We start from the raw sequence: 11,595 nt of genomic DNA on the forward strand, positions 1-11,595 counted from the left end.
TGCAATAAAGTGGACACCCATGGTGTTAGTGGCATTTTTATTGATATTGGGAACTTAAAAACCCCTGCCAAATTACAATACGATAACCCTAGCCTTAAAAAGAACAGTAACGGTCTGTTCAAGATAAGATACATACTAGAAAATAAGTTAAAAAGAAAAACTATGTATGTCTAACCCTTTGCAAATTTGCGATGAACACCACCACCTTTATATAAACCCAATCTTTGAACCCATCAAAATAGTAAAAAAACTTATGCCTACCACGACGGTTGAGAAGTAGAGTGCCACATGCCATACAAAACCCAGTAACAAAACCAGTGCCCCCACCAATATAGAACCATCTCTCAAGTTCATCTATGTCTTCCTCATCACCCTCGCTTTTATCAACGATTGATGGTACTTGTGATCCTTCATCTCCTGGACATTTTCTGGAAAGGGGAGGTCCACAGAGTCCTGCATTTCCATCATATCTTGAAGGTTCAAAGGACTGGAGTTGAGTGCTTGATGGGATTCTCCCTGACAATTTATTACACGACACGTCTAGGTAACTCAATAAGGTCATCTGAGAAATGGTTGATGGTATCCCTCCTGATAAACTGTTTCTAGATAAATCCAAAGCCAAAAGGTTTTTCATCTGACCAACTTGCTGTGGAATCTCTCCATGTAGAGCGTTTTTTGACAAGTTCAGGGCAAGCAGTTCATGAAGATTGGTGAGTTCATATGGGATATGTCCTGTTATATTGTTGCTTGACAGGTCAATGCTCTTCAACAATCCCAGATTACTGGTGAATTCACGCTCATCTCCTTGCCACTCGATCATCGCATAGTCAACATACTTCACATCAATGCGAAATGAATTAATATAAAATGAATAAGGTGAAGGTGCTGTATAGGAATGCACGTTTGGTGGTGGTAAAAATCCTTCTTGAGCCATTCTCGTAAGATTATTCAAACATGAGGGGATGCTTCCATGAAGATTGTTCCTTGAAAAGTCTAAAATTTGAAGATACGGTAATTGACATACCTGTAAAGGGATGGTTCCGACGAGGTTGTTTGATCTTAGGATAAGACCATACAGCCTTGAAAAGTTTTCCCCAATCCAAAAAGGCACATTACCAGAAAACTTGTTGGCCCCCAAATTCAAAAAACTCAAACTCGTGCAATTCTTTAAAGACAAAGACAATTCTCCAGAGAAGTTGTTCTGGTACAAATACAACACCTCCAGTTGTACCAAAGACCCAATAGAGGGAGGAAGCTTTCCAAACAGACTGTTGTGTCCTAGATTGAGAACTTTTAGTTCATTGAACTGCCACAAACAATCTGGAATTTGTCCGGTTAGAGAGTTATGGGAGAGGTCAAGAAATTGTAAAAACCCATCGACAATTTGGCAAATGAAGGAGATTCCTCCAGAGAATTTGTTTCTGGAAAGATTTAACAATGCCAAACTGGAAGGAAGATCCGGTATTGGACCCGTAAAGCTGTTGGAGCTCAAATCTATCAATTTACTTTTGGCAAAACTTGATAGATTCAGTACTTCCCCACTGATGTTGTTGGAAGAGAGATTCAAATAGCTGAATTGCATGTTCCAAAATTGTGGAGGAACTGCATCTGAAATTCTAGTGCTGGAAATATCAAGAAGGGTAAGATTTTCCAGTTTTTGAATCCATTTGGGGAAGTGGGGCCCTAGGTTGCAAGAGCTCAGATCAAGCTGCTCTACAGAAGAAAGGTTTGACATATGATCTGCGGAAGGAACTCCTTGGAGTGGGTTTTTCGAAAGGTTTATAATACGAGCCTTCGACTTTCCAATGTTTTCAGAGATGGCACCACTAAGATAATTTTGAGAAACGTCGATCTTTTTAAGTTTGGGTAGTTCCCACAGTTTCTCGCTTATGGTTCCATTCATGTGATTATCTGATAGGCCCAGAAATGATAGGGATGAAAAGTTTTGGATGAAATCAGGCAGTGACCCTTTAAATTGGTTTCTTCGAGCATACAACTCTTGTAGTGTAAGGGATGTGCATCCAGACAATTTGCTGAGAAAATCAGGAAAATTGACAACAGCAGAGTTGTTATCAAATGCAAAATATTCCAAACTACAGAGGTTACCAAGATATTTGGGTATCCCATCTAACATGTTGCTAGAGAGATCAAGGATTTGAAGCTTATTGGTGGTTAATGGGAACAACCAACGATACATGGATGAGGTGAGACTGTTGTTTCCAAGATAAAGGACTTCAATAGATGAGGAATAAGAAGAGTTGAGAAATGAAGAAGAATATGGATACATGACCTGTGACAGCTCACATCCATCTAAACTTAAATCTGATAGTTTTGGGAGATTCAAAATCACATTTACCCACTGGTTTGCTTTGGCAAGGGAAATCCCATCCATTTCAAGTATCTCCAAATGAGAAAGATGGGACAACCACTCTATGTTTTCAACACTACATCTTCCAACGTATCCAAGGGAAAGCTCTTGCAAGTTGGTGAGGTTTCCGAACTCTTGAGGAATGGTTCCATAAAAAGAGTTATTTGAAAGGTCAAGGAACATTAATTCGGTCAAGGAACCAAAGGACCTGGGAATGGTTCCATTAAAGAAATTTCCGAAAAGATCAAGACGATTCAAGTAGGTTAAGTTAACCAATGAAGGGCTAATCTCACCTACAAGACCAAAAGATCTAATCTCAAGCCCTGTGACATGATGGCCTGTTTCATCGTCACACATGACTCCTCTCCATTCACAACATTCATCATCTTCAGGTCTCCATGTAGAGAGACTACCATAAGGGTCATGAAGGTTTGCTTTGAATTGAAGGAGAGCATGTCTCTCCTTATCCAAACACTTGTTTGTGACAACACCATTATCATCTCCTCCTCCTCCTTCCATTGCTACCAGTTGCTTGGTAGTTGTATTCTGAACGAATAGCAAGAGAAATGAGAAAATTATAAAAACACAACGATGCATGATGTAAATGCAGATGTATGTTGGTGAATTTGCTTGTGTTGATGTATACATATACAAATATGCCCCTATGAAGGTTATATATATATATAGCCAATGCCAACCGTGAAGATGAATTATTAAAGTGGATGGACTCAAATTGGTGGCCTATTTGCATGGGGCATACAACACTTACTTTCCATGAAATTTAAATTGACCCAAAGTAGACCTTTTGAAGACTTGCAAGTCATGGCAATTTGTATTTAATATTAATATCTTTTCCAATATTGTAATATTTTTTGGTCATCAAATTATGTGATATAATTCTAAAAAACACAAAATGATGGAATCAAATAGAGTAACCATCCATGAAATACCGATATGAAGATTTGGGTTTAAGAATGTAATAACTATATAATGTGTCAGGAGCTATAGTGAAAAATAACCATATATAGTGAAAAATACAATTTCTTTTTTTCATATTTTTTTACTGATTTAGCACTTCGCAACCATCACCAATTTTCATCCCTTTTAAGTCATTTTCATTTTAACAAAATCAAACACATCAAAATAACCATGTATAGTGAAAAATACAATTTCTTTTTTTCATATTTTTTTTACTGATTTAGCACTTCGCAACCATCACCAATTTTCATCCCTTTTAAGTCATTTTCATTTTAACAAAATCAAACACATCAAAATAACCATGTATAGTGAAAAATACAATTTGAGAAGAAAATATTTCATCTAAACCTACTAAATTTATTTTTTGAAACTAATTTTTTGTATAGTTAATTATAGTTTATGTAGATTAATGTTTATGATTATGATTGACAAACAAACACACACACGTTTAACTGATGGGGAAAAATAAAAATCACAAGATTCACATACGATAAGGTTGTCTTACATTCAGGTCTCTCCATCCCTCCACGTTCCTCCAACAACCATCTCACATTCACACCCCAACTCGAGAGCCAATAAAACTCTCACAACTCAACAATTACTTACTTTTGACATTTATTGTTAACAATATCTGTAACTGTTTTTTTTAGTTTCACATTTAGATAGTTCGTAAAATTGCAACAAAAAAAAAAGATTTGATTACAATATTATCATTTTAGAATACGGAAATCTCATGGGAAGTGAAGAAGGTACGATGTAGAAAATAATGCACTGATTGACTCAATAATGTAAAAAGAATTCAATGCTGAGTCAATAAGATAAAAAGGACAACCCTAATTGACAATGGTGGCCCCAAACCACTAAAGGGCGGATGAGACTTCTTTCTTTTTTTATACCGTAAGAAATGCTATAGAAGACTGAGACAGCACAAATAATTTTATATCGTAAGAATCATCGTTCTTGATTATTGGATCTGATCTTCAAATATAAGAGAAACATGAAGAAAAAAAACTAGTTTAGATTCATTCATTTATAGCTAACTGAATATTATGGGAAACGATTAGATCTACAAGAAAGCGTACTATGGAGAATAAAAATATGAAGAAAGATCAAACTAAGAGTCTCACATAACATCAATTAACCAATCTACACAGGTTAAACTTCATGAAAATCGGAAAACGGAGTAAGTTTACAAGAAAATTTTAAAGTTTGATAAAGCGGTTAGAGGATACCGGAGACGAGGTTTAATATCGTCAATAGTCTGTTTGAATGGGGGCTTTTTATTGCTGGTTTCTCTTTTGCCTGCTGAAATTATCATTTTTCTGTGTAGTCTTCATCTTCAGACCCAAAGCAACAAACGATAACCGGGTGATCGACGGTAATTCAGTAAGTTTGCTATAAGGCCTTGGCCCGATGTTTGCTAAAGAAAAAAATAGAAGGCCCAATATATCATGAACCATTTTGTTTTTTCAGTGCTTTATTGTCTCAAAATCTATAAATATTTGTTTACATTCAAAGACAAAAATGCAAAAATAGTTTATATGATATGTATTTTTTTTTTGGAAAATGAATCAAATCATGAAAATTTTTATTGGTGGTCATTTCGAACATGTTTGTATGCGGTTTTGGTACCTTAAAAATTAAAATGACTAAATTACCTTTATAATATTTATTTTCCATTTTTTTTTTCTATAAGTATTTATATTTATATATGTTAAATAAAGTTAAAGGCCTCTCTCTTTCTCTCTCTCAAAAAAAAAAAAAAAAAAAGAAGATAAAAGATAAAACACTCCCATTTTCGTCCCCAACCACATTTTTTCTTAAGTTGCAGGTATGAAATTAGAATGGAAAAAAAATAAAAAATAAAAAATAAAAAATTTAAAAAAGAAAACAGAGACACAAGTAGTTTTCTACCACCATCGTTACCGCCGATCTGTTGCCACTGACCCCATCACCACTTCTCCCACCTTCGAGATCTGCCACTTCTCCCTCCTTCGAGGTCTGGCCAGATCATCAAATCCTTCGTTTTAGGGGCCAATCGATTTTCCTATGTAATTTAATCAATAATTTCAGTTTTCCTTTTAATGGGTTTTTAGAAAGAAAAAAATGAAATTTGTAGAAGAATCAATGAACTTCTCGTTAGAAACCATGGAAAAACCTGGAATAACCCACTACTTGTTGGTCCATCCGTCATTGATGCAACTGAGATTTCCTTAGATGTGTTACAGAAACCCAAAATCGATGCCTTTTCGTTTTGCCCACTAGAATTATCAGTTGTAATTGTTATTTCCATTAAAGATGAGATTCTTAATATTAGTAATGGAAATTCAGGGGCAACCTTGTTGGAATAAAGGTTAGGGGAGGTGTGTAATGTTGTGAAGCAGAGCATAGATAGGTCCTGGTATTGTGGTTTAGGGTTTAGAGTTTAGGGTTTAAGGTAAGGAAATTGTTGTGGTTGAATATAGAGATTTGAAGGCTTTAATAGGCATTAATTCATCGGACACCAGGTAAAGAAATTGGGTCGTTTGCTGGCGGTTCATGGTGCCAGGTTGATTGGATCTACAGAAAGCCATGAGACTTGTATGCATAATTTCAAGAATTTTTCTGCCGTTGACTAAGAGAGGAACCTCTATGTTGTTCCTATTAATTTTATCAAACTTGTCATGGCTTAAACATTACCAAAATCCGGGTGATACTTCGAATAATACGTCTCAAAAGTTCCAAATTTTATTATATACATAAAGCAAACTCTAATGTTTAAATCATAATCTGCATTTTTTTTATATATATTTTTAGGTTATTGGAGTCATTTGTTCGATTTGGAGGATTTTTTTTGTGTCACCTGATATCACGACTCCCTGAAGGTTTCAACCTATATATATATATATATATATATATATATATATATATATATATATATATATAGTTCATGCGAAAATGCAAATAATTTACGAAAACACGAAAACAAGAAAAACCTATGAGATTGTGTCACATCAATCTTATATTTTGGACAATAATTCATCCAAACTTTGAACTACATGAAGATAATGGATGATAGATGAGAAGTTGTTTCATATTAGCAAAACATGATTTTTGAAATTTTTATTATGAAAACTTGAATTTAAAAGTGTTTAACGACGTTAAAAAAAAACAATCGTTAAAACTTTCTTTAAATCTATATTACCACAACATCATCCAATATAAACTTATTATCTTTAATTTATTGCTAATAAATTATAATTTATAGTACATGTGTTTGATTTTTATTAGATAAAATATGTTTTTGCATTTTTCCCAAAATATTTATGTTTTCGCATGAAACTGCTTGTGTGTGTATATATATATATATATATATATATATATATATATATATATATATATATATATATATATATATATATATATATATGGCTAGGATCAAAATGGAATCATAAATTGTGTTTGAACGTGTCATTTAAGAAGAATTAAAAGGTGTGAATGTACGGTACATGTTGTGAACATGGACTTGCATTTACTATACATTTACACTTTATTAATTATAAGGGTAAATATATCATTTTATTAATAGAGAAATTAAATTAACTAAATTTTAGGAAAATAAGTCAAATCATATAACATCCCAAAAATTTCAACGAATTTAAACTTTTCAAAACGGTCCTTTTACTAACAAAATGTTTATAAAAATAGTGTTCTCAAACATTATTTGAAAATCGGTGTTTCCCAAGATCTAATCTGTTGTAAAACCAAGGATGTGTACGGTCACGCCTTCGCCTTGCCAAAATAATCAGAAATACCTGAAACAATAAACTAAAACTGTAAGCACAAAACCTAGTGAGTTTCCCCCCAAAGTACCACCACACAACAGATAACATATACAAATAACAACATGTATTGGATCCACAACTAAAATATCGGATTACTCCTTGAGCCCACAGTATAATGGCTTGCGAATTCGGCCCACAACTCATATCTGGCTTGGTCCCGAGCCCACAACATAAGTATGGTTTTCTCCTTGGCTCACAACTTATGTGTGGTTTGCTCCCTCAGTCCTTGGACTGAAATACCAATGATTAGCCCTCAGTGTGAGTTTGGCATGCCCTCCCTAGCCCTAAGCTCATATCTGGTATGCTCCAGGGTTTATTGGCTACATCACGGAGCAGTACAACCACTACCCAACCCACATAATATGTCGACATATAGGAGATAATATTATGCACATATAATTAGATACCACTAAGCCCTCATTATGAATCTGGTTTTCCCTACCCGGCCCTCAGCTCACATTTGAAATTCTAATGAGTCCTCAGTATGAGTCTGGCATGCCCTCCCTGGCCCTCATCTCATATCTGTCATACTCCAGGGTTTTTTGGCTACAACACGAAGTAAGACCGCCTCAACCCATTCAAACACAATATGTCGACATATAAACAATCAGGATCAATTAGGCACATAATACAGGCAAACAACAATCATACAGCTCACTACTACCTACTAATCTTCTCACAACGTACAGTCCCACTACCAGCTAACCCCCATAGAATGTTTAACCATAAGTAACCGGAGGTGAGCTAGCCACCCGAACAGATAGTCCTACTCTAGAGCCACAACCGAACGAGGAACAAGCAAGATATCCTAGACCAAGATTTCTCAGGCTATCCTACATGACATCGACAGTCCCTAAGGACACTCTATAGATGATAACCAACAAGCACAAATAACATACAGTTCTAGAGTTTATTACCACAAAGCAACATACACAATACAAAGAGACAAATCTAACTGATCACTACAACATAGCAACATACTCGATACCAGAACACGGATCTAATAGATCATAACAATATTCAATCATAGGATGAACCAGGATAACAATCCAAAAGGGTTATCCTTGGTGCCTTAGACCCTTGAGCACAGTAAGGAATACTAACCTCGATATGTGCATAGATAACCACTGTAGCAATGAAGGGCTCTACAAGCTTCAACTCACTTCCAAATACCTAAGGGATAACACTTGAGTCAATACCCGATCACTAGTTATAGTCACTTGCAACAATGACCACCTCACATGAAATGACGATTAGGGCTTAATTTAAAAGGACGATTAGGACTTAGTCACTCTCGGTTGAAATAATAATTTGGTCAACAACCCAATTACGCGTCCGATACTCCGATTATTGCCCAAAATAGAGTTCCTCGATTCTAGGGTTTTCACATAAAAGGATAACTAGGGTTATTGTTTCTAAATTAACTCATTAATGACTTAATCCATTAAGTCCAGTATTGCGTCGAGTTAATTGTGGAGAATTATTAAGTATTATTTTAGGTTTAATTAATAGTTTTAACACAGGTCCCGACCACTCTAAAATTAGGGTTCTCTTGATATTAGGGTTTTCTAAACCCCAATTAAAGTTTCCAATCTCTTAATGTTGAATGATTATGTAAGGGTTGTTTTGTTGTAATTAGTCAAAGCTTATTTTGTACTCTTCGTATGATTTGTAATGTATTTTACTAGGGCTCTTTTGTTCGAAGCTTAAGTGTTAATGTCTTAGTATATTTTTTGTACGCTTTGTGTATCCTATAAATATGATCATTTACTAGAGTTAGATAACGTGAATAGCATTGTCTATTTTTCTCTGTAAACACTTAAAGCTTAATAGAGCTGAAGCGAAATCTTATTTACATCTTGCATTCAGTTACTCATTCATTCTTCAATATCAAGTTTGATTAATTTCATACTCAGTTCATTGATTCATCAATTGGTATCAGAGTGGGTGTTCTTGATTGGATCAAGAATTGATCCTTGATGACTATCTTGACTTGGTGATTCTTTTTGTTCATTGATCTTCATGATTTACTATGGAATGTAGAAAGTAAATCAAACTAAGAGTCTCAGATGGCATCAATTAACCAATGAACACGGGTTATTCTTGATGGATTTTGGAAAGCGGCCTCTAAATTTATGTACAATGAGAAAGATGGTACCAGATCTTGAAGAAGATATGAGCTATGATCAATAGTAAGCTTGAATTGGGGATTTTTTTAGTGCTGATTTCTCTTTTGCCTGATGTTGCTTCTATTTCACCTTCATAAGTTCACCTTTGTAGCTGAATTCATCATTCATCGAAGCAAAAAACAATAAGACGAAGTGGCCCACAAATAGTGTAACCTGTTTTGCTAGGAAAATGAATGCAACCCGTACTTACCTAATGATTATAATTACATAACAAAAAAAATATATGGGAACATGCAATGAAGCTATGAAAAAACTACCAGCACCTTCAAAGAAAAACCATGTAATTGTACTGGCCCATATATAAAAATAAAAAAAATAATAATTTTTTTAAAAAAAAAAAGTTAAAAACTCTTTAAAATGATTATCGGCAATGATTTTGTTAAGTAAGTATACAACCAATTTCTAAATATATTTTTATCAATTCAAACCAATTAATTTCTAAGAAGACAATTTAGTAATTTTTTTTCTCTTATTGCTTTAATGTTATTTAATATTGAGGATTGGTTCAAGATTGCTTCATTATCTTGGATTTACTTTGGATTTGCTGGTTTATATGTATACAACTTTTCTTGAAGTACTGATTTTTTTGTATGTATGTTACTGTATAATTCATACCATTGGTAGTTTTTTGTTTGCTGTTTTTTTTTTTGTATGGGTTTAACCACACCATTTTGATTGATTTTTATTTTGAGGCAAAGAAGTCGTTTTTCATTAGCAGACACACCGACAAAGTTCGATCTTTTTTTTGGTCCTGTCTCATGGTTTTTACGCACTTCTTTCTTTATTGAGTTGATGCGTAACTTAAAACCATCCACCAACATGCTACGTCTCTTCACATGGTTTTTGTTAATTATATTATCATCACATTATTTAGTTTACTTTAATTAATTATATTAAAATATTATGAAAATAGGACTTTTCTTATAAAACAATATGTGAAGGTTTTTTTTTTGGGTCTCTAATCCACTGGTTGCTACGAGGTTACTTTTATGTTTTGTATTTTTTTGTAACTTTATATTTAATTATAAATGACAATGATGTCATCCGATTTTTTGGATCAGTCCGACCGTTTGAATCATCGAACTGGTGAGACAGCTGGTCCGATTTTCAAAACATTGGTTACGGTGGATTTAATTGTAAAACTAAACATTTTATGATTATTGTTTGTGTGATAATTGTGTAAACTAAAAATTTATATCATACAAAAATGAAAAAAAATGAAAAAAAAAAAAAAAAAAAAAAAAAATTCACCTTTCACATAAATTAAGCTTTTTTTAGCTGTATTATGACTAAATTGATGGTTATCTAATAAGATATGTAATTGTTGCTTGGAATTTGGATATTTCTTTTTAATAAACATTCTTACCTTATAATATAAATTGTAATCTGAGAAAATACATAGAAAGACATCTTAACTACCGAATCTGTATGAAATATACTCTAATGAAAGGAGTTCCGTATTAAATCTAATGTATGCCAATTAAATGCAATCAAAAAGTCAATTATTCTAGCATATAAAGAAAACCTACTTTCATAGAAAATCTAAACTGAAATTCCTAAATTTAGAGTTCATGTTCTTTGTGTATAGATCTATTAGTTCAGTTTAACCAATTTTTGTAAACACCCCACAAGCTAAAGCATGTAAGTAACAAGTGTATATGGATGGACCATCTTTTAACATCAATTCCACGGATAACCTACATTGACAATTCTCCTATAAAATTGTTTATTAAAAACAAATACAACATTAATTAACTAGATTTAAAATATAAAGTTTTCAGGTTGCCTTAGTTGAGTACACAGCTGGAGAACGGCCACCCATGGTGTTGGTGGCGGTTTTATTGATATTGAGGACATAAAAACTCCTGTGAAATACAAGTGAAGCATGATTTAATTACAAGACAAACTATGTTCAACCCTTTGCAAATTTGCAAAGAACACCATCACCTTCACATAAACCAAAACTTTGAAGCTATCATAAAAATGAAAAAAAAGCATGTCTCCCACGATGATTGAGAAGTAGAGCACCACATGCAATCCAAAATCCAGTAACAAAACCAGTGCCCCCACCAATATAGAACCACCCCCAAAGTTCATCCATATCTTCCCCACGATCCTCACTCTCACCAATGACATGTCGTACTTCTGATTCATCATCTCCTTGATAGTTTTTGGTAAGGGGAGGTCCACATAGTCTCGGGTTTCCATAGTATCTTGAAACTTCAATAGACAGCAG

General features: G+C 33.9%; 1 protein-coding gene across 2 annotated transcripts; it reads right to left on the reverse strand.

Moving 5' to 3' along the window:
- LOC145000628 (receptor-like protein EIX1) lies at window positions 1-4,749 on the reverse strand. Of its 2 annotated transcripts, none has more exons than XM_078959887.1 (2): window positions 4,579-4,749; window positions 1-2,914 (listed from the first exon to the last, which is right to left on the reverse strand). In XM_078959887.1, exon 2 carries the CDS (start codon window positions 2,885-2,887, stop codon window positions 161-163), a length of 2,727 nt encoding a protein of 908 aa, XP_078816013.1. In that variant the 5' UTR covers window positions 2,888-2,914; window positions 4,579-4,749; the 3' UTR covers window positions 1-160. The 2 variants fall into 2 exon arrangements, with proteins under 2 accessions (XP_078816013.1, XP_078816014.1); XM_078959888.1 differs by lacking the exon at window positions 4,579-4,749 and having other exon boundaries at window positions 1-835; window positions 1,025-3,031.
- Between the last annotated feature and the right edge of the window lie 6,846 nt (window positions 4,750-11,595).

The sequence above is a fragment of the Lactuca saligna genome, chromosome 6 (genome assembly GCF_052625555.1).
Source record: "Lactuca saligna cultivar CGN05327 chromosome 6, ASM5262555v1, whole genome shotgun sequence".
In the NCBI taxonomy this organism is placed as follows: Eukaryota; Viridiplantae; Streptophyta; class Magnoliopsida; order Asterales; family Asteraceae; genus Lactuca; species Lactuca saligna.

Excerpts from the sequence above, each read along its gene's own strand:
- LOC145000628 (XM_078959887.1), bottom strand. The coding sequence starts at position 2,887 with ATGGAAGGAGGAGGAGGAGATGATAATGGTGTTGTCACAAACAAGTGT.